The sequence below is a fragment of the Apaloderma vittatum genome, unplaced genomic scaffold (assembly GCF_000703405.1).
Source record: "Apaloderma vittatum isolate BGI_N311 unplaced genomic scaffold, ASM70340v1 scaffold2813, whole genome shotgun sequence".
NCBI classification, from domain to species: domain Eukaryota; kingdom Metazoa; phylum Chordata; class Aves; order Trogoniformes; family Trogonidae; genus Apaloderma; species Apaloderma vittatum.
Genome location: NW_009707393.1, coordinates 78,184 through 102,116, shown reverse-complemented (window position 1 = coordinate 102,116; position 23,933 = coordinate 78,184). Strand labels below are relative to the sequence as shown.

The following is a 23,933-nucleotide window of genomic DNA, read 5'->3' as shown; positions in this document are numbered from 1 at the left end:
AGGAAAAAAAGGGAAGAAAAAGGACCTTCAAAAACAGGAATAATCTTAAGGTTGATAGGAAATCAAATCATGAGTTAAATGTTAATTTTGGCATCAAATGCTTTGGTCACACAATACTGACTCTGTGATCCCGGATGCTTAGCTCTAGACACCCAGTTATGAAAGGTAGGCGTGTTGTAGTTTTCCATTTGAGTTCCAACAAACAGTTCACCATCTCCCCAGACAAAGAAGAGGGGAGAGAGAGGTGGTTTCTTTTTTTTTTCCTTTTTTTTTTTCCTTTTTCAATTATATGGATTAATCTATAAGTCTACAAGAGCAGGAGGACGCTGGGAGGTGTCAGTTCACCCTTTGTGGGTACATGTTCTGCAACACAACTGCTGAAGCACTTTCCGCTGGCAGAGATTGTTCTTTTTCACCAGCATACAGAATCCTCCTTCGGCCCAGGACTCTTCCGTGGCTTCCAGAGGGCAGCAGCAAGAGAAGGAGGGGAGGTTGAAGGTTTGGAGAGTATGGCATGTACAATGGAGGAAGGTTTAATTGGTCAGACAGGCAGATTTGGTTGAAGAGATCATTCAGGAGCAGGTAGCAAATAGGAAATTTGGTCCATCAAAAGGAATTTCAGTCAACAGCATTTTTTTTTTTCAGGAAGAGATATTGTGTGGTCCGACAGGGAATGATTGGTATCCATTTGTGAAAAGGAAAAAAAAAAGATTAGAAAGAGAATAATTAGAAAACAGTGATATTTACAGCAAAGGAATTTGTTCTCAATTTTTATGAATTAAAAGAATAAAACAGTCAAACCACAGAAAAGAATAAAACATTCTCCACAGAAATGCAAAGCCTATGAGTGAGCCAGACTAGTAAACGGTACCTGATTGTCAGGCAATGAAGTGAGACTCTCAATGCTTTGTAAATTAGCAGAACCTCCCCCCAGACCCTTCTGGGCCTTTCTTGGCTACCCTGGACTGTTGAGAACACATGCTGTGTGGCAGGGTCCACTGTGCACAGTGCACTGCAATTTCACTGGTGTGTTGCTCATTCATGGCAGCTGCACTTGGAAGAATGGGGGAGACAGTACCGAGATGGGGTGTCCCCAGTCTTGGGCAACTGCATGTGTATCCCATTGAGGCCGCGTATGTACAGAAGAAGACAGATCTATCCAACCACACTAAAGAACAAATTCAGATTACACTTCCTCTTCATTTGTCCATCTATAGCTGACCTTCTCTGGACTTGCTCTTGATTACAACAACACTTTCAATGTCCTGATGTGAAAAGGTCTCAGGACTCATGGTTTACCAGTACTTGTAATCAGATTTTATGACAGGCAGGATACTTTTCACATTTGAAGGCCTGAACTCCAACAGGAGCTGTAAAGGTCCACAGAAACAATACTCAACCTTACACACTTTATTTTTTTGGTTTTTTTTTTAGAGTCTTTGGAAAGACTCTTCATAAAATCCAAGAGAAATGAGCTGGAATCAAGAGTCATTGTTAGCTTTTTCTGCATCTGATAGCAAGTATCTTCCTATGGCTTAATACTTTTTTTTTTTCTGGTAATCATTATCCTGTTGGACTGCACTTGGGCTATATTTACAAGTAATTCACATACTAACACTTTTAGGGAAGTATGATGTTATCTAAGTGTTTCTGTAATTGTGACATCTGAAAGGAATGAACATTAGTGAATAACTGAGCCAATCATATGCAATAAGAATGTTATTCTGGTTGTCACAGAGAACTTGGAGGAAGTTCAAATCTTCACTACAAATTGCTTGCTCCCTATTTCAGAACTCTTTTGTTCTCACTACCCTTTCACATAATTCAAGCAATACTACAAGCACTTAAAACCATTTTTAGTTACCAGCATTTTCATAGTTTAAAGCAAAATGTAGAAATGTGATTCTATTGATTGTATGCTAGGGTCTTCAAACAAAAATCTTTTGAAAGCAATGGCTTTTGAAAAACAGATAAGGAAGAAAAAGTAGGTTGTTGGTAGGGGGGAATACTATTTTAGGAAAATTCAAGTAAAGTGAATGTGACTCATCTTGTTAATACACATAAATATAGTTTTCTCCTCTTCATAAACCTGAAAAAATTAAGACGTAATGTAGACCTCAAATCATGACTGTAACAAAAAAAAAGGAACAGACCAGACCAACCCAATCTATGTAAAAGAAGTTGTCAGTGGTAAAATGGATCTTTTCAGAGAATTGCACTCACCATCCTTGCAGACTGTGCCCACTACACAGACACCAGTGTCTAGGTTATAGCCACTTGGACAGCTTGTACAGTTCCTGTCTCCTTGACCACTGCAATCCAAACAGCTGGCATCACATCTGAAAGACAATGTCAGGAGCTGCTCTTATAGCCTCACCAAATACAAGAGCTCCTAGGAGACCTCTTCTGCATTGCAAAGCATTTGTTACCTGTTTCTAGAGGTATCAGATGCTCTAATAATAAATTATAAAATAAATTATAAAAAATAATTAACTCCCCCTGCAACCCAGTCCAGACTCTTTCCTCCAAAACCTGTTGGTTTTTTTACTAAATACCTGCATTATTCTAGTATTTTGGAACTATGCAGAAGGAATCAACAGAAGTGGTAATACGTGCACCAGCTAGGCGTGAGCTAAAGCCACAGGATGGAAGAGACTGACCTGCTGCCCAGTCTTTTCATCACCCTTCTGTCTCCATCATATTTTCACTATGTATAGATTTTGGGTTTTTTGTGGAAACCTGTAACACATGGTCATCCCATTCCTGCCCTGAACTCAAAGCGAGTCAATAATAAACAATTCCAAAGGGCAACTAATGGTATTTGTTTAACAAAGAATGGAATAGAAAAAAATGTCCCTTCCTTGCACAGTACAGTCTTGTCCAAGATTCATCCACCCATTTGTACAGTGTCAGGCAGCTATTTCGGACAGTATTCTGGTAATGTACTTGTGCAATGTTTGTGAAAATGCAGCTGAAGAACCAAAATGGTCTCTAGGGATAATGAAGATAAGAGGGTAACTATGAGCAGTCAATATGGTTTTACTAAGGGGAAGTCATATTTGACCAACCTGATAGTCTTTTATAAGGACATAACCAGGTGGATACGTGATGGCAGTGCAGTGGACGTGGTTTATCTAAATTTCAGTAAAACATTTGACATCATCTCAGAAGTCAGAAGTCAGAGAGAGTTGTGGTCAATGGGACAGAGTCTAGCTGGAGGCCTGTATCTAGTGGAGTCCTTCAGGGGTCAGTACTGGAGCCAGTGCTGTTCAATATATTCATCAATGAACTGGATGAGGGAACAGAGAGCACTGTCAGCAAGTTTGCTGACGACACAAAGCTGAGAGAAGTGGTTGACACACCGGCAGGCTGTGCTGCCACTCAGAGAAACCTGGACAGGCTGGAGGGCTGGGCGGGGAGAAATCTTATGAGATTCAACAAGGGCAAGTGCAGAGTTGTAGGCTGAGGAATGATCTGTTGGAGATCAGCGTAGGGGAAAGGGACCTGGGGTGTCCAGCAGACAGCAGTATGGCCATGACCCAGCAATGTGCCCTTGTGGCCAAGAAGGCCAATGGCATCCTGGGGTGTGTTAGAAGTGGTATGGCTAGTAGGTCGAGAGAGGTTCTCCTCTCCTTTTACTCTGCCCTGGTGAGGCCACATGTGGAATATTGTGTCCAGTTCTGGGCCCTTCAGCTCAAGAGAGACAAGGAACTGCTTGAGAAAGTCCAGCGCAGAGCCACAAAGATGATGAAGGGAGTGGAACATCTCCCTTATGAGGAAAGGCTAAAGGAGCTGGGTCTCTTCAGTTTGGAGAAGAGGAGGCTGAGGGGTGATCTCATTAATGTTTATAAATATGTAAAAGGTGAGTGTCAGGAGGACGGAGCCAGGTGCTTCCCAGTGACATCCAATGACAGGCCGAGGGGCAATGGGTGCAAGCTGGAGCACAGGAGGTTCCACAAAATCATTAGAAAAATCTTTTTCCCTGCAAGGGTGACAGAGCACTGGCACAGGCTGCCCAGGGAGGTTGCGGAGTCTCCTTCTCTGGAGACATTCAAAACCTGTCTGGACGTGGTCCTGTGTGACCTACTGTAGGTGATCCTGCTCTGGTGGGGGGGCTAGACTAGATGGTCTTTTGAGGTCCCTTCCAAACCCTAACGTTCTGTGGTTCTGTGATTAGAAATAGTAATTAAATTGCAATTAAAAAAAAACAAACAAAAACCCCTAGTTTGACTATTTTCGTTTGTTACCAGATTTGTAAATTTTGCATTTATATGCATATCCACTTAGACTCTCACTTTTTTATACTGATGGACAGACAAGAAAAAACACTTTTTGGAGGGCTGCATGAATATCTCAGATTAAAAAGAAATCCACCACCTCTTCTTCATTTGCTTAGCATGTAATGTATTTTCTCTATTTTTTTGAAGTCAGCAGTGTTTTATCTTCTTCTAAGTACTAGCTTTTTCAATAGAGTAATAGCTAACATACTGCCAGACATCAGACACATATATTAGCCACTGATCATACCTTTTGCAGCTTTTGTATCCACCTTCAGCAGAGTGATCAAGGTAATAACCGCTACTACAGGACTGCACACATCTTCCATCTTCCATAAAATAACCCTGTGTGCAGTTTATACAGGCATCTGCTCCAGCACCTTAAATCACAGAGGAAATATACTGTATTACTGGCTAATTCCTCTTACTGCCTAACAGACACCATCTCTAACAGGCGGTGATGTAGCCAAATCTTTCAGAGACTGTGTTTTACCTGCCTGACAGTATCTTCAAACAGCAACATCAAGCAATTAACGTACACGGTTAGAATAAACAACGTTCCATAATTTCAGTATATATTTTTCTGAAAGAGATGGTTGTTGCTAATTCTAAACATCACATAAAATATATCAGTCATTATTCCATCCCAGAAAGAAAATGGAGGACATTACTGGAAATCAGAATGAGCTCTACTAAAGAGGAAAAAAAGAAAAAAGAGGAAAACGAAAAAAGAAGAAAATAGAAAAAAGAAAAAATGAATACGTGCACACTTTCAACCAGAAGTCTTAGATTTTCATGTTAGCTGAAAGAATACTGCTGGATTTAAAATACATTGAAGAATGATCATGAAGAAAAAGTTTCTACATGTAAACAATTACATTATACTCTAAGTGTGATATAGTACAACAAAATCAGAGATAAAAACACAGAGAAGAGGAATTGATGCAGAATGTCAGTAGGGTACCTGCACATGTTGCACAAGAACGGTGACATGGTTCACATTCTCTACCATTATGGTATTTTCCTTCTTCACAGCGGATAGCACATTTAGTGCCATGCAAACTATTGTAAAGAGGAAAAAAGCACAGTATTTGGTCAGGTAACAGCAAGAGAGGACAATAAAGTCATGGACAAATCAGCAGCTCTCCTTTAACAAAAGAACATATAATATATTAGAATTCGTCAACTTACTTTATTGGTCATATTTTAGAAATTTAGAGACAGCAATCACTTCACATGGGAAGGAAATGTAGTTTTGCTCATGGTGAAATTCAGAAACTTTTTACAAACTCACTGTAAACACTACTGAGTAGAAGGGGACAGAAAAAAATGCACAATGCCAAAAAGTACTAAAAATTCATGCATGTAAAATGCAATTACCCATGAGGAATGTGGCACAGGGTCAACAGCACTGTATTAAAAAAAAAGCTAAGGCACTTGTTAACAAGATCTCATACTTCTGCTGAAAGACCAGCAGCATTTCCTGGTAACTATGCTACAGCACAGGTTAAGAATAGATGCACAAGTGAGAAGGAAATCACCACTTCTTTCTCCAATAGAAGCTTCCTTTGAAACCTCCTATCTGAATGTCAGTGCTGAGGGGCTTGGGAGATTTGTCAAGATTACAGTCGGAGGAATTCTGCCTGCAGGCACTTTTGAGAGAGAGCATAAAACAGTGCATAACAGAAGAAAAAGAAACAGTGTAAAGAGTCACATTTTTATGCTTCCCTCTAAGTAGCTATTTATGCTTTCATGTTATAAAGTGCCTATAGCAGTGTTGGTTTACAGGACTTCTCTGTTATGCTTACCAACTTCTTCGGAACCTCAGCTTTGACCCAATTTAACTCTTTCTCTAAATATGCTCTTTAGCTCTGGGGATTACTACCCTCAGCGAGTGCTAATCCTGTTTTCGAGGCTGGATCCAGTAGAAGTCACGTGTGCTCAGCACCACTGCAGATTCCCAAGAGCGTGTATGGTTGCATTTAGAAAAAAATAACTCAGCAATGGGAGGCTGGATTAAATGATCTCTAAGGTCCTTTCCAGCCTAGGCCATTCTATGATTCTGTGAAATCAATAAACCTAATAACCCCTGTTTTCTTATTATTTTTCTCAGTCACACATCTCACGGTGCTTTACAAGGCAGGTAGTATATTTTTACAGATAAGAAAATGAAAAATTTGCCCAAGTTTATTAATGGGCTGGTAACAGGATCAGAACTGGAATCCAGGTCTCCGAAGTCCTCCCGGAAAAGCTCCATTTATCTGACAACACACGTATGGTACTTTTGAAAATGTTAATAAAAATCAGTCTCGGTTTCCTAATATTGTGCAAGAAAACATGAAGCTTGGGTTGTTTTTATTTTTTTCTATTTCAGTTTCTCCTTCTTTTCTCATACTGCATGGAATTGTCTACTTTCTCTAGTGGTGCTGCAAGCTGCTGTTTGTGTTAGTGGACAGGGAAACTCAGTTCCTGAGAAATAAAGAAAATGTGGGCATAACTTTTCTACCGCAACCATATTCTATACAGCCCCAAACCTATGCAGTCTTTGGTCTCTTGATATATTTGCCCATTGCAGGCCTTCTAAACTGCTAATTTACTAATTTGATTTTGCAGATATACAGAAGGTCAAACTGAGTCTGCTAAAATTCTCAGAATTCTTAGCACAGATTGCAAATTTAATAACATTTTAAAAGGTAAGTAGATAATCATATCATAGAGAGTGTAAATAGACCAATGTTCTGATCTGATCACATACTTCCCTTCCCATTAGATCATACTTCCTTTTTAAAGGATCACTTTTTTAAAAAATAGAGATATTTGTAATAAAAATTGTGCGGGTACTTGGAAAATCTAGACACAACATAAACACAAAGAAATTACAATTCCTTTACAAAATATAAAAGAATCCAGCTATTGATGTCCTAGAAACAAACAATATTTGTTTTTTACTAAGAGATGAAAATCCACTTTGATAGAAGGTTAAAACATTTGCAGAACTCTCATATTCTGTGAGAAGAACTCCTACAGAAACGGAATACTGACTTCATATTTTTTGTAGCATAAAGCCAGCATACATTCTGTCACGAATTTTATAAGATTTTTGACCTTTGCTGCTCGAATCAAAAGGTCATTCATAAAGGATCCTGAAATGTGTACTGCTTTGTAAGGTTCACCTATCAGTTTCAAGAATGATTAAGTCCTCCTATGAAGAAAATATATACACTGCTGTTTAAAATATGTACACACTATATTGTAATAGAACCGAACCTGAGGTACCTGAGATAAGTGAATGTATGAAAAAATACAACAAAGATAAGAGTGTCTAACTACCACAGGATTGAATCAGAAAAATTAATGTTTCATCAGCTCTACCTCTAAAATAATCCTTGACTACCACGCTGTAGGTCAAAAAAAGTGAAGAAATCAGCTTTCCACATGACTGTGGCTCTTACTTTACCTGTAATGAAAGCTCTTCTAAAACCCCACTGTTAGCCAAACTGGCACACAGTAGCACAAGAAAGTACTATGTTACAACTAAACAGTGATCGAAATATGAAACGAGGGCCACTCAAGGTCAAATAGCTATCTGATGTTCTTCATTATGTATCCACAGCCTTGTAAGCCTCTTCAGGCATCGTGTTCAGTGACATCCATCATTTCCTTACCTTAGGCCATGTTTGCATTCTGTGCAGATTTGGAATTCAATACATGTCTTACAATTTTCACTACATTTTCGGCAAAAAATCTTATCTACAAAGGAAAAAAAGAAAACAGCCCAGAAAACCTTGGTCAGTTATGTTTAATAAAACTACATGGATATATTATTACATGACTTACTGCTTTCTGTCTTGACATCTGAAGGGAAAACAGCTGAATTCTGCCTAACATTAGCTTTTTCCATCAAATGTCAAATGGTTTAGTCTGTTTCTAAACATCTGAAGTTATAGTTGCACCTTGGGAAAAACGTGCTTTGAGGTCATTACAGAAATCCTCAATAACATTTTAAATTTACATTAATTATTTATAATATAGACTTAAATTTTCTTTTCCTAGAGCAGTGATATGCAGTAGCGACTGCCATGTGTCCTCTTATACTTTCTATGCAAACAGCCTGTCCTGTCTTCCTGATTTGGCTCTTAAAAGATACACTGTCATGAACAGGTCTGATCTTAGCAAAGTCAACACCTGCCTCTTCATCTGTATAGCTCTTTACTTTAAGAGATGTTTCTTTTCAGACTTGCTGTCTTTTGAGATGCAGTGCCCTGCACTGTTCTGAGAAAAAAATAACACATTGATGTTCCCATTTAATATTTTAATCAACCCTTCTTAACAGGGTGAAAAGGATTTCCCTTTACTGTAGTTCTAACACAGTGAAAAATAGAAGAATTATCCGTCTACTAGTTCTCAAAAATGAACACACAACTTCATGATGCAGTTTTAAGTTCATGTTTGAATATATGTCTAAGTATTTTTGCTAGCTGTGGCTGGAAATTAAATGGGTAGTCCACCTGGCAATCAGAGGAGGAAATTGAAGGATGGTTTCTCATATGACAGAGATTTACTGCTCTTGGTTCATCACATCACTGCAGGTACTTAGGTCTGTCAGAAACATTAATTGTAACCACATTTACATCTGAGAAGCCTATTTTTCTTAGAGCTCCAGTTCAGTGGCTGTGCTTTATTTCTCAGTTCTCTTCTTCTGTCTGGTGCCATATCACTTGAATTTGGGGGAATGGGGAATACTCCATGTCCAGAATGTGGATGATGCCTATCCCTTTCTGGAACAGAGATAGCCTGCTCTGTCCAGCAGCTGAGTTGCTCTGAGCTGTCCTCATTCTGCTACTGTTGTTCCCAGCTACAAGCAGCAAAGACATCCTTTCACTAAGCAAGGATTTTGAAATAAAGGAAGATTTTTGAGGAGATTCTTCATGACACTTGGCAACAATTTAATAAGAAAGATAAGATAGGATAAGTGATAGATGCATCAATATACACTTTTCCTGCTTGTAAGTATTCCAGCAAGCTCCCCAGATCAAATTCTGTAGCCCACAACAAAGAAACAAGAAATACTAACTCTTATCCAGGTAAAACCCATCAGGGCAGTTGGTAATACAGCTATTGGTTACTTCATTCAGGTAGTAGCCAGATTTACAGGTCATGCACTGGTCACTGTGGCCTCCAACACAGGTTTCACAATTGGGTGAGCATTTTTTACAGCGTTTCTTGTCTGCATTGTAGTGACCAGGTGGGCAGGTCGAAACACAGATCCTGCAGACAGCAGGGAAGAGAAGGCAGAGTTGTTAATGAAATAACCTGCCACCACATTCCTGGACCATGACTGCAAAGCAGAAGTATTTCTCAGCATTGTGCTTTTCTAATGATCATGTGTTTACTAAAATGTAACCCTCCAAAACATTACCATCAAGCTGCCTCTTCCATTTACTTCCCTACAGCACATGCTATCTCACTGGCAAATGCCTTTTCATACCATCATACAATATCATTTTTGACCACCTACATTTCTTCCTATCTTGTTCAAACTCAATCACAGAAGCTGTATTAGCTATGACAGTTATATATATAGCTTCTTACGAAAAAATAATCAAGAGATGGGGAAATAATTAGAGAAGGGTGTTTGAAGTCTGTACTTCAAATTCTGATTAGCTAGAGGTACTTTTTTCAACTCTTAAGAAAATCTGTCAAATTCAGTGGAAAATGAATTATCCATGACTGCAGCAAAGCAAGGAGGAAAGGAAGTTAAGATATACACTAAGAAATCTATGAAGTAAAGATTTTTTTCTCTCGGTCTTACCGTGTGTTGTTCTTAGATTTGTAGTAGTAGTGCAGACAGTCAGTACAATGATCTGGTCCTGGCCCATCACACCCTACTTTACTGCATTCTGCATTACAGGGACCTGTAACAAAACCAGAATACAGGGAGAGAAGGGATTAAAACTTCTTATTTAGTATTTAGCATCCCTTAAAACATAGTATTTTAACACAAAATGCAACTGTTCTATTTCCCTGTTTGATCTGAACTCCAAATAGTAATTTGGCCTAATAAAAATAAATTTTTTTTAGTACCTGAAGATCTTGCAAATCTCGGCCTCAGTATTTATTCACAGTGATCTACAGATTTTAGCAAGGATGGCATTCTGCATGGAATCTATCAAAGAGAAACTGTTTCTGGATCCGAATAGTAACTTTCTTAATGAGTAACGAGTCTGAATTTTATTCAGAAATGTACAAAGACGTCATAATTCATAATAGGAATTATTGGCAAAAATCACATATAACAAGCAGGTCTCCATAAATGATGAACGTGATTAGTGGCTACTCTGGTTACCAACTAGGCAACAACTGGTTCAGGTGGCTATCATCGGCCAACTGAACCAGCCACTAGGACCCAGATGTGTTTCCCTCTGTGCTGCTACATGCTGCAAAAATTTTGCCTAATACCTGCTGATTAACAAGTATTCCATCTCAATCATGCTCATGTTGGATTTGATGATCCTTATGTGTCCCTTCCAACTCAAGATATTATATAGTTTTATGTTTACAGTTTTCAGACAGGTCCTTCCTGCTACAGGAGAAAAGAACCATCAACTCCTGCCTTTATTTAGGTGATTGAACTCTGTGGGTGAAGTTATAACTTTCAGAATCACTGCTCTCTCGTGAATGAAATGTGTCCAGCTTGCCAGCCACCTTGAAATTTCTCCTAATGTCAAGTAAGCCTGAAATAAAGCGAGTTTGCTTCATACAAAAACTTAAGAACTTAGTGACCTTTATAGCAGAGATGATAGTGTTTCATCAAAAGAAGGAGTCCAGCAGCTCTGGGTGTAACATGCTGTGGCAGGAGACTGTAATAACAGAAACTTCTAATTTGAACATTGTCCTGCTGTTTGCTCGCTGGAGCTGAACTTAAGATTCATCAGCCCTAACTATCTCTCTAACCCTGTCTCTCAAACGATGCTCTTAATGTCGAATTACGTGTATGAAAATGCCAACTTGCCTTACTTTGCGCTGCCAAAAATCTAACTCTGTTGAAGTCTAATGACAAGGTTGTAAAAACTTTCAGTGATCACTGAGAAACAACACAGATGTAAGATACATGTTCCTCGCATATAAGTGTGTGTGTATGTATATATAGACATTTTTATACACTTAAATGAAAAGCAGTGCATTTTTCACAGTATGTTAAGTGTAGCTTAAAAACATGTGACTCTACGCTTACAAACTCATATGAAATGAAAAAAAATAACTTTAACCTAAGAAACAAATCCCCATGTGTTGCCTGATCTAGTTGAGAGGTGGCGACCCTGGCGGCAGGGAGGCTGGATTAAAATGATCTCTAAGGTCCCTTCCAGCTTAGGCCATTCTATGAAATTAAGAATTGACACTTCACTGAACATTTTACGTATGCAGAGTCTCAGGTCACTCCTTCAATTTGTTATGTGTTCAGTAAATACAAAATCAGCGTAAATGAATGTACACACCTGAATATTCATCTGTTCCATAATCCTCTGTAGGGTCTTCAACTTTTTCTTTCCACTTTTGGAAAATCATTTCTTGGTGAGTAAGGCTGTATGGATGTTCCATACAGTACTAAGGACCACTCTTTCAATTTGCCTAGAAGTTAAGTATTTAAAATCTAGGTTTAGAAATAATTTATATATTTTTCTGTGTCTTACAAAAATGTATCACTTGTAAACATGAGTTTGTGAGTAGGTATGGAAGACATTTCTTTTCAAGTAAATACCTTCAGTTTAATACAGATATTGGAATTGCTGCTTCACTGTAAACTGAGAAATCATGCTTTCCTCAATCAGATTTTTACACGGTATTTTCATTAGTAGTGAGACTTTGCACCATGGGTTAAACTCAGTGTAAACAACAAACAACAAAACCCTTGGCCATACAGTTATTCAGAAAATGTATATGGTACTCAATAAGGAGTTTTTGCTCTGAATTTCATTTTGCCTCAGAACATTCATTATGCAGCAATTATTATTTGAGACCTTTTCGCTAACTAGCTGTATTAGGAATTCTAACTTATGAAAGGGGTTACTTTTTTTTTATTACTCATGAGTACTTTTCATTGGCTTACAGGACACATCTTGATGAACAGGAAATCTCCACGGTAGAACACCAGTACCTACACCCAAATGAGCACAATTTCTTATTTATTTGCCCTAGTTATCTGGCAGATATATCACTCCACTGTCTGTGTTCATCACTAATATTTATCACCTCAGTACTGAAATGAAGAAAGAGAGAAAGAATTATTTGCCTGCCTGAAGCATTATCGGACTTTTGGTAAGTTTTTGTGGTGGGGTTTTTTTGTGGTGGTGGTTTGTTTGGGTTGGTTTTTTTTTTGAATAAAAACCTAAATGTATATCAAGTCACCACTTCAGTCTGTCCTGACACAAAATGTGTATTTCCAGACCCCATTTTTCTATACTGTCCGGTGAATTAATTCTGTAAGAGCAAAAAGATGCAGGCCTGAAATAACGCCTGAAGTCATGATGCATAAGAAACACATCCCTGCTTGAAAAGGTAGAACTTAAGTTTGATCTTACCCTGTTCTGTTGATTATATCTATGTCTGAGTAACTAGTTAGAAGCATTAAATTTGTATCAGAATAGAAAGGGAACAGGGGAGTAGGGAATATTTATTTCCTGAATTGGAAAGATCCTGGTTTGGAGGTTGCTCTGTGGTTAAAATACAGTTCCCTTAGAATTATTATTTAGAAAGAAATGTAATCCAGGCATGTCTCTTCTCAAAAAACTCATTCAGCATATTTAATATAAAATTAAATTCAAGCAATCTCCCTCTTCTTTCACTTTAATGATACTTAATAATTTGAGTTTTCATTTTGTTCACTTGGACTTCTTCAATCCATGCAAGCAAATTACTTTGACCTTTCTAAGTGATTTTCGGTATTTTCCCAGTGTCACCTGGTATGCTCTATCGACATGACCAAGACAATGCTCTCTGCTCTCTGCAATGCTCTCAGGCAGTAATCAAAAATAAGCAGACACCACCTGACAGATGATTGTTCAATTCTTTTAAATTCTTCTACATCCTGGACTTAAAAATGGGAATTTCTGTCTGTCTCTTGCCAACTCAGTCCAATCTTTCTTGGACAGACATTCTATACTTCATATGAAACCTTCTCTGCTCTACACACAAGTTTTTGAGAAGAAACTATATGCATGAGACTACATCCCGTGACAGTTGTTTTCACACAGTAGAGGTGGCGTCCCTGGCAGCAGGAAGGCTGGATTAAAATGATCTCTAAGGTCCCTTCCAGATTAGGCCATTCTATGATTCTGTGATTCTATGATTACTTTTTAAACAGAGATATTTAATCCTCATTAAAAAAAAATAAATCATGAAGAGTCTACCACACCTTTGGCCAAAGTACTGGCTAATAACCTTGGTTGTAAAACTGCATGCTCTTCATTTTCAGTTTGTCTTTTCCTACTTCTAGCTCACAGCTATGTAACTCTTTAGTCTGTACTAAATGAAAAAGACACAGAACAATTCTTTTCTCCCTGTTTAGACATGTAAGGATCAAGTTACTTTTCCTTGATCTTCAGGGAGATTCAGCTGGGTCCTCAAAGGAACTTTTCTTTATAGGAAAGGAATCACACAGGGAGTGCACTTTTAACCAGATGCGCAGTCATGTCTACAGCATTTTCAAAGCTACAGCTCTCCATCTACAGTCTCTGTCCTTTTTGTGTTTTAACCTACTTCCACAGCAGATGGACACAATATATTGGGTGCAATCAAAAACTGTTTTTCTAAGTTATTCATATCTTTTCATGCCTATCATTATTACACCCCAAAGGTCACTAAACTTTCCAATGATTGATTTTATACTTCTTTCAGAACACTGGTAAAAATACTGAATACTAGAAAAAAGTATTTGCAAGGACCCCCCCGAAATAATTGCAAGTAAAGATGCTGCTCAGGCACAGTGTATTGTGTCTGGACTTTACACACATGGAAGGGCTTATGTTACTGGAGAAAGGATTGGTGATTTGAATGTATACCGAATGCAAAAGGGTAGCAAGGGGAATAACACAGGGTCTCTCAGGAGATTAGTTGCCTCTTAAGAATGGTTCAGTAAAGAAAGAGGAGAAAAAATTCATGTGACTTGCCAGCAAATAAATGAAGTCTGCCTCAAGGCAGGTTTAATTTGCACAATGAAAATATTTCATTAATTGAGTATATATATATACACACACGAGTTTTTACAATGAATAAATGAAGTGTGCACACTTAAGCCAAAATCGTTCTGTTCCCATTTTTGGCTGATTCCATAATTTAGTTTGGCTACAATAATCCTTTGGCCTGCTTGTATTTAGTATGTAACAGAGGTCTCATATTGTATGTATAGGAGAAAGGGTATCACAGTGTTTCACAGCAAGCACATGTACTCCTCTATAAACTCTACACAATTAAATGCAGAAATCACAAGCACTACTTTTACAAACTGGACCCTGCATTTCTTTACAGGTAACAGATGTGGCACTACCTTGCCAATGCAGAGATAGGATGACATGTTCGCTCTTTGTTCTCAGCAGAAAAACTGCAACTCGTAATTATAAGACCTTTCAATAGCTAAACAAACACACACACCAGAAACAAGAAACAGGCATCATGATGATCAGTGTGATAAACTACAGGCTATAGTGATTAACTGGAGAGGCACCATAAATTACATTTAAGCACCTTTTGTATACTCCATGTTCTGTCCAGTGTGGAGACTAACCCAAATACTTAAGTTTATCCACCACTAATACATGGCAGGCACTTCCAAATCGTTTTGAACAGAAGTGTTACTGGACAGCTTCCATCACAGGCCAACCACCGCTGTAGAAAGTTGGGGGACATATTACTAGTGAGTATACAATGAACCAGGATCTCTGTATCTTGTGAAATCCAAACGAGTGTAAAAATCCAACCAGTCTCAGGTACTGTTTCACACTGAGATTAAAAGAAAGTATAGAGCAAGCTCTCTATCAGGATTCTTTCAGTGTATCAGCTTCCTCTCACAGCCTTTGGTTGGGCAGGTCTACATTCTCCTCATCCCCTGGCCTTACTGCCTCTTTGTCCCAGAGCTGGGTCTTTAGGCTTTAGCACTCAAGAAGCGGAAGAAATCAGTCCTGTGAGATTAGCCACTGCAGCACCGAAAAAAGTATATATTAGCCACTGCAGCATCGAAAAAAGTATATATAAAGTATTGATATTATAAATCAGTATAACCTGTACAACTACATAGGTAAAATAGGAATGTGCAGGAACTGGCTTTAAAGTATAAAGCTGGAAATGTAGCTGGCTACTTTTTGACTGTCCTGGTGACAAAAGAGGGCTGTAAAGATGTCTGGAGAACAGGCCAGATGAACAGTTCGCAAAATGGCTCCATGCTACCTCTTTACTAGGCTTTAGTACAGGGAGCATACCAGGGAAGAGAGAAGAGGGGAAAAGCTGAAACGTGTGGCACTGTGGCTCTTCATCACACTGCTGGATTAACCAGTGGGTTCTGAAACACACAAAGGTGAAGAAGTACCCTAACTTTGTCCTTCAACTAGAGATGTTCCTGGCTGTGTGCAAGATGTTCAAGATAACAAGTGCAAGATGGAAGGACTCAGTTGAGTCTGGCCTATGCAGCACTTGCAGTAGGAAGGAGACTGGACAACTCTGTGTTCACACATTAGAACTCCTGTGCTCCAGCTTGCTCTAAGTCATGATGAAAATAGTCCTACTGAGTTTCTGAGCTGGAGGCGTGAGCCTTGATTCCAATCTGAATAATTAAACCAAATTTCAACAAAGAAGAAGAGAAAGTACTTCATCTCCATATCTGATGGCAGAAACATTAATGGGCCTTTCTTGGACAAAGCAGAATCAAAACAATTAACGCTCTTCTGGAATAGTGAACTACATGCATATCTCTCATGCCTGCCTTTCCTATTATAAACTCAAAGCTTTTAAGCACTTCACATTTTTTTCAGCATTTCTTCATGTGTACTTCTTCATGTAGTAGAAACAATAAAAGTACCTATACTCCGTGAGACTCATGTGAGTAGTTTTAATGACTTCCAATAATCTACTGATTCAGGAATAAGCATACTTAAAAATTCCCTACTGTTAAATTCACAAAGATATATTTTTATAGCTTCAAGTACTTTAAGTTAACATCTATGTCTTAAAATTCAGAATTGATTTTTAGCAAATCAATTAGAAAACTCTTATCGCTTTGAGAGTTTACTTAGCTACCTGAGAAGGAATGTATCTTTTATTTTACTGAGTTATAAATTAATTCTATTGCTAATGTCATGTAGTCCTAAATGTATTTTCTAGCAGAATTCTTATAATTAATATTTATCTTTCAGAAAGCAGTAATCAACTAGATTTGTCATTCCAATGTAATATTTTTGCATTCTGACATGCTGTTTAATCATAATAAGCTTTTAGATTTGGTGATAAATGATTTCCCATATACCAACAGTATTTGTCCCTTTAACATGTTTTTAACTGGAATATTTCTTTAAGTGATATTTCACCTTTGATTATTTTTATTAAAGGGTTTCCACCTATGTTGATGACTCCAGAGTAAGAACTATATTCAGTATCCATGTACAAACAGCGGCATTTTTGTCTATGTATAATATAACTATTTCAAAAGGGTTTTTAAGGTTTTGATTTTCAGTAAGTCCGAAGGCAAGTATACACTCATCTCTCATAAGCAGAAAATAGAAGTAAGCACGTACTCCCGTGACTCTCTTTTAAAGCCCTTCCCTCAAGCTTAATTTCTTTCAAAGTGTTTATAGTAAAATACGTGAATTAAACTGAACTGTGCAGTGAGAATTAAAAGCAGAAGAATGTCTGCAGCTTCAAAAACTCTTACCAGAAGCACAGTTCATGAGTGGATGAATGTCAGGTTTGAGTACTCTGCCCATACAAGAGCACAATTCAACCTACCAGTGGAGGCAAACCATGAATTTCTAGTTGTGTAAACTAGGATTTTCTAGTTGTGTAAATGCCGATAAATGCCACTTTTTCTTATGGGGAGGATAAAAGAGAAACAAAGCAAAGAAAAACAACATTAAAAGGAATCCTTGGGCCTTATATAAGTGATATAGGCCAAGTAAATAGGGGACTTATATCAACCTGAAAGAGACACAGGTAGTATGAACACAGCAGAATAACTCTGGGCAGCTCTAATTTATGCTGAAGACCTGTCTGATATATCTATATTCAACATCCAAGGAAAGAGATGTCTGCATACAGAGCCTACATTCTTGTAAATGCAGCACGTGGTCCCACGCAGCTTTGTATCTTTTTCCTTGAGAATTCTGCCCAGTAAGGATTTGGCTTTGTCTAAAGTACTGCCTCTCGGTAAGCTGTCAGGTGGTAAAGGAGTCTGTTTCTGCTTTCAGAATTCATGTCTGGTATGATGCAGATCTAAATGGTCAAAGTATCTTTTTATAGTTTGAGGCAACACATGTGACCGCAAGAAAGAGGGTATTTTACCCCAGAGAAGATTAAATTCTCCATGGAAACTAGAAGTAAGTTCAGAATAAAAGAGAACCATGTGTCTTACATGGTAAATAACAGTAACATAAAAATGAAGAGTGCATTGTTAACCGCAATGAAGAATAACAGTCTTCACAAGCTCTGCCTGCACACTAAAACCAGGGAGATGTTCCAGCTGTAAATGAAAGGTGGAAAACAGTCAAGGCAGTATTAGCAATTACAAGCATTTTCCTGAATTCACTGAGACCAAATAAAGGTTGAAGTCATACCTGGAGTCTTGAAATTTCTCAGCTGAGACGGAGTGTCACAGATTTCCAAGATCCAGTCACCTGCTGCTTTTTCACTCCAGCAGTGAGTAGTCATAAACTCCCAGTTTTTGAATCCTTCCATGGAATGATCAAATAGCCTAAAACAAATCATGACATTACTTTAAGTGAATCACTTTATTTGGGGAGCTAAGCCTCCAAGTCTGCAAACTTTTGAATTGAATGATATACTAATTAGCCGTCTGATTCATCTGTGCCTTTATATAATGTTACTCATGATGGCTTTTCAATGCATATTTCAGTTATATTCAATAGTTTCTTGTTATTTTGATGGAAGAAATTCTCTACATACTTTTTGTCATAACGTGAAGGAGAACAGAAAGAGAACTGAAAGAGAATTCACTGCAAAAAAATAATAAAAACATGGCTAGTATTCTTTGATAGGATTCAAGTGTCTTGGGAAAAGGGCAAACAACATAGAGTATCTGTTTCTTCAACTGCATGATGTAAATACTACTCGTAAGTTGGAAAATTTCTGTAACATTTAGTTTTGGCTTTGGAATGGAATACTTAAAGGGGTTTAAAAACAATGAAATGTATTAAGTGACTGATATTAAGTATTAAGGATGATCAGGTAGTGAGGTGGCTTGTGAACTGGCCGGAGGGGAGAAGTCAGAGAGTTATGGTCAATGAGGCAGGGTCCAGGTGGCAGCGTGTATCTAGTGGGGTCCCTCAAGGGTGAATATGGGGGCCAGTGCTGTTCAATATATTCATCAATGATCTGGATGAGGGATTAGAGAGCACTGTCGGCAAGTTTGTTGATGACACAAAACTCGGAGGAGTGGTTGACACACCAGAAGGCTGTGCTGCCATTCAGAGAGATCTGGACAGGCTGGAGGGCTGGGTGGGGAGAAATCTTACGAAATACAACAAGGGCAAGTGTAGAGTTTTGCATCTGAGAAAGAATGACACCATGTGCCAGTATAGGTTGGGGACTGCCTTGCTGGAGAGCAGTGTAGGTGAAAGGGACCTGGGGTTTCTGGTGGACACCAGGATTACCACGAGCCAGCAATGTGCCCTCGTGGCCAAGAAGGCCAATGGCATCCTGGGGTGTATTAGAAGGGGAGTAGTTAGCAGGTTGAGAGAGGTTCTCCTCTCCCTCTACCCTGCCCTGGTGAGGCCACATGTGGAATATTGTGTCCAGTTCTGGGCCCCTCAGCTCAAGAGAGACAGGGAATTGCTTGAGAGAGTCCAGCGCAGAGCCAGAAAGACGATGAAGGGAGTGGAACACCTCCCTTATGAGGAAAGGCTGAAGGAGCTGGGTCTCTTCAGTTTGGAGAAGAGGAGGCTGAGGGGTGACCTCATTAATGTTTATAAATGTGTAAAGGGGGAGTGTCAGGAGGACAGAGCCAGGCTTTTCTCAGGGATGTCCAAAGAAAGGTCAAGGGGCAACAGATGCAAGCTGGAGCATAGGAGGTTCAACAAAAACGTTGGGAAAAACAGGCTGCCCAGAGAGCCTGTGGAGTCTCTTCCAACTCCTAACATTCTGTGATTCTGTGTGTGACTGAGACAATATTAGCAATTCAATATATGTGATTTCTTGTCAGGAAATAAAATGTAATTGAGACATCAGCTTGAATCTTCAAATGACCTCCTCAGATCCTCAAATGTCTCTTCAAACACTTGACAGAATTCAGTTTCAGTAAAACTGAGAGACTAATGACATCTGATGGTTTTATCTAACCAAGAACATTACTATAATTTAATTACCTAGGCCACGGGTAAAGAGGTCAGAGTTTAGGCCTGGATTACAGTAATTTCTCAGATGGGGGCCCAGTTCAGGGGCTGCAATGTAATGCTGATCTCATGGGGGAAGGAGAAGGAGGACTGGCCAGAGATTCTATCACCTAAAACTGGAATTTATTAATGAGGTTTTGGAAAAACACAGGAGAGTTTGCATTTTCAAGTGCCCACAGTGTGCTGCCTGGTACCCCAAAGCTATTGATGGGAAGTGCTCTCTAATCAAGACTGTTGCATCCAATAAAATGGCACAGCTTAACTTTAGAAAATACACACACACATATATATATACACAACACTTTTTGAATATATGCGTATATATATACATAAATGCATGTATATATATTAACTACAATTTTAATTTTCTCTTTATGTGTGAAAATTCTACTGATAATTGCTAAGCTTAAAATTTTTTCATAAAACAAGACCTCTACAGTAGAAAACTCATAGGTTTAAAAGCCTTTTCTTTAAAATAGAGAAGAATCCAGTATTAGACTACAAAAATATTCTGATATTTTGCACTCACTTGATCCTTTACTATTATTTTCTAAGCTAATTTCAAGTTTTTCTGGTAAAAAAAATGTCATAGAGGACATGAATAAGATGGAGTACTTTTTGCTGAAAACTTCAGTCAGTCAGAGGCATACGGTCACATATGGCCTATCCACACCTACTGCAACAGGACCTGTAAGGACCTGCATGGCTGGCGCACTTCACAGGGCTCAGCCCAAAGCTGATTTTCATGCTGTCATTTGTGCAATTTTTTTTCTATTTTAAATGAATATCTACAGTGCTACTCTTTTTTATTTCTGTTGGTAATATTAAATTAAAATAGAGATACATATTTAGAATTAGGCTTCATTTTCACAGCCAGCTGGGTGAGGTTTTCTGCTGATGCAGTTCTGTGCCTGTGTGTATGTCTGTATGCAGTTATATATATATTCTGCCAGCAGAAGTGGCCTATTTCATGTCATCATTAAATCACTTGTTTGAACACAGCAAATCTCACAAACACATGGCACACATCATCTACCTAAAGGGTAGAAATTATCATGCAGTTATTACCCGCTATCTGCATGTAGCTACGTTTAAGTAATTACGTAGGTTATTTCCAACAGTTAGTTAAATTGTCATACTGTGTTTTGCTGATAATTTGTTTTGGCTGGAGTAGAAATTTCTTCACAGCAGCTAGTATGGGGTGATATTTTGGATTTGTGCTGGACACAGCACATATGTTTTAGTTACTGCTGAGCAGTCCTTAAACAGCATCAATGCCTTTTCTGCTCCTCACCCAGCAAGTAGGCTGGAGGTAGGCAAGAAGCTGGGAGGGGACACATCCAGGACAGCTGACTCCAGCTGACCTAAGAGATATCCCAGACCATATGATGTCATGCTCAGCATATAAAGCTGGGGGAAGAAAAAGGAATGGCGGGATGTTTTGAGTGATGGTCTTTGTCTTCCCAAGTAACTGTCAACGAGCCCTGCTCTTCTGGGGATTGCTGAACACCTGCCTGCCCACGGGAAGTGGTAAATTAATTCCTTACTTTGCTTTTGTGAATTTGTTGTGTGTGTGCCTTTTTCTTCATCTATAAAAGCACCTTTATCAAGCCACGAGTTTTCTCACTTTTACCCTCTAACTCTCTCCTGCATCCTGGCAGGGGAGACTGAGTGGCTGTGTAGGGCTTAGTGGCTGGCTGGGGTTAAAGCATGACACTAACTTATGTATTACTTTCTAAACACCCTAGCAAGGCAGCAATATTGCTCTTTGCCATTGTGGCAAAGTATTACATAAGTACTGTATAATTACACTGTAAATGCTGTATTCACTGAGCTTCCATTCACGTACACAGAAACACAAGCTGCTATGTATTTTCACTGTAATTAGTTTGATATTTCCCACCATGCTTTCTCTTTAAGGGCATTTATTTGTCATGTTTTGGAATTTCAAATTGCTGTCAGGTTTCCATTTTAATATTGTGTCATTCTTTTAAGTAATTTTGGGAGGAAAAGACAAAAATTTCTTATGACTTTATTATAGATATATAAAAACATCTTCACCTAAAATACACCATGTCTGAAACCGTAAACTCCATCTACGGAAACAGGGGAAAATGGTAGTATTCCTTCATAGAAAGCACTAGTTTTTTGAAAGAATACTTTTTTTTTGGGAAAGATTTGAATTTTATAAAGTAAGGTTTCAGTTGGAACCTTTTTATGTATGAACTGATTTTCTACAAACAAGTAAAAAAGCTACAGATAGATCAATAAAACAGTTAAAAGTAGAAAGGTACTGACTCTGAGGCTGTCTGTATGTGTATGTGTTACAGACTCAGTGGTCCAGGTATTTTTGTGTTGCTCTACTAATGCACTAAACACTCAAATCCAGGAACCCATGAGGGTTCCCTTTCAGTGGTGTTAAATAAATATATGAAGTGATAAAATGTTCAGATGTGCATTTCCTTATTCAGAAATAAAAGAGACATTGGCTCCATCCCTGGAAACATTCAAGGTCAAGCTTGATGGGGCTCTGAGTGACTAGATCTAGTTAAAGATTTCCCTGCTCGCTGCAGGAGGGTTGGGAGACTCCTCTTAGTAACAAGACATCCAAGGTAGTATGGATGTGACTACACGATTGACTATATCCAGAGAAAATAATTACGGGCTCCTGCTTACAATTACATTTAAAAATAATGACTCTTCTCTGAGAAATTTTACAATATACTCATCAGGTGCCACAGGTAGGCCTATATAAGAATATCTGTGTTACAGAGTAAAATCATTATTTCTTTAAAACAAATTCAAGAGTCTTGGCCTCTTCCACTGCCACCACTTCAGCCTAGAAATTGCATCACCCTTCAGGCAGAAATATTAATCTGAAATCAAATTTTAGATACAGAGGATGAAAATTAGCAACTTTCTTAGAATTCCACAAATGGGAACATAAGGCTAGTCTCTTGCAGTTAAAATCTCCTAGCATGAAAAAACCAACTAAACAAGTGTGTCAGCTTTATAGGAAAGATTCTCTAAGTTCTCAAATGCTCAGTATTCGATTTAAATTTTAATGTGAGAAAAAGCAGTGGGGCTAGGGCATCCATCTGGTAACAGACATAGCCCATCACAAACAATAAAAAGTAAATGTATAAAAGGAGCTTTTTTTATTATCAAGAACACTTTTTCATCTCAGAAGGTGCAGCTGTAACTGACTGATGTCCATGCTTGTATACTGAACTGACCACGTTGAGAGCCAGGAAGACCTGCGCTGGCTGATGGCTGGGGCTACAGTGGAGCAGCTGGCAAGAGAAGGCTATTTTCTCCTTTGTAGCAGCAGCCTTTGTGTACGATGTGCTTCATCCTACTAAATTGGCAGCCTGACAAGCAAGCAGTCCTTGCCCACTAGTCTAATTGGTCACAAGACTTCAAGTGGGCTTATAGTTTGAAAAAAGCACGGAGTGCCTTTTCGAGCTGCACATCTGAGAATGCTTTGGTCAACTATTCTCCTTAGAGCAGCTTCCTGTGAGATGTAGCCACTGAGGAACTGCAGGCAGCTCAAACTGACTTAACCAACACTTCAGACAGAAGAAGTATATAAAATGCATGCATACATATCTATAGTTTTCTTTTTTTAATTTTCATTTTACATCTGGTTATCACATTTAATTTTACGAAGCAATGGAGATCTCTGAGCTGTCATTGACAAAGCTATTCGGAGAAGAGTGGCATGAACAATGGGGCACAGTGCCTGCCAGCCTGATGCTGAACCTTTAGCTGTGCAGAGTCCCACCCAGGACCTACACGTATCTGCACGAAATGATCCACCATATCCTACAGACATGTCAGGCTGCTGAGCTTGACACACGACACTGGTCAGCCAGTTGCATGGCTGATACAGCTATCGTCTTAAAAGCTGCACGTGCTTTCCTATTGAATTTGCAGTAAACGTTCAGAAATCTCACTCTAAGCATGCAGAAATCCTAATGCACGAGCATGAATGAATCTGGTGCCATATATACAGAATTTTCCTACTCTGTCCTAGGTTTGAAAAGAG

The 23,933-nt window shown here is 38.7% G+C and overlaps 1 protein-coding gene across 1 annotated transcript in view; it reads right to left on the bottom strand.

Moving 5' to 3' along the window:
- Positions 1-269: 269 nt before the first annotated feature.
- Positions 270-23,933, bottom strand: part of LOC104271490 (proprotein convertase subtilisin/kexin type 5-like) — a gene marked incomplete at its 5' end in the record, with an annotated part of 90,789 nt that continues 67,125 nt past the window's right edge. Inside the window, 10 exon segments of the mRNA XM_009866174.1 lie at positions 270-457; positions 2,224-2,339; positions 4,528-4,657; positions 5,242-5,339; positions 7,943-8,027; positions 9,352-9,545; positions 10,090-10,192; positions 11,774-11,820; positions 11,822-11,906; positions 18,092-18,228. Coding sequence (XP_009864476.1) covers positions 342-457; positions 2,224-2,339; positions 4,528-4,657; positions 5,242-5,339; positions 7,943-8,027; positions 9,352-9,545; positions 10,090-10,192; positions 11,774-11,820; positions 11,822-11,906; positions 18,092-18,228 — 1,111 coding nt within the window.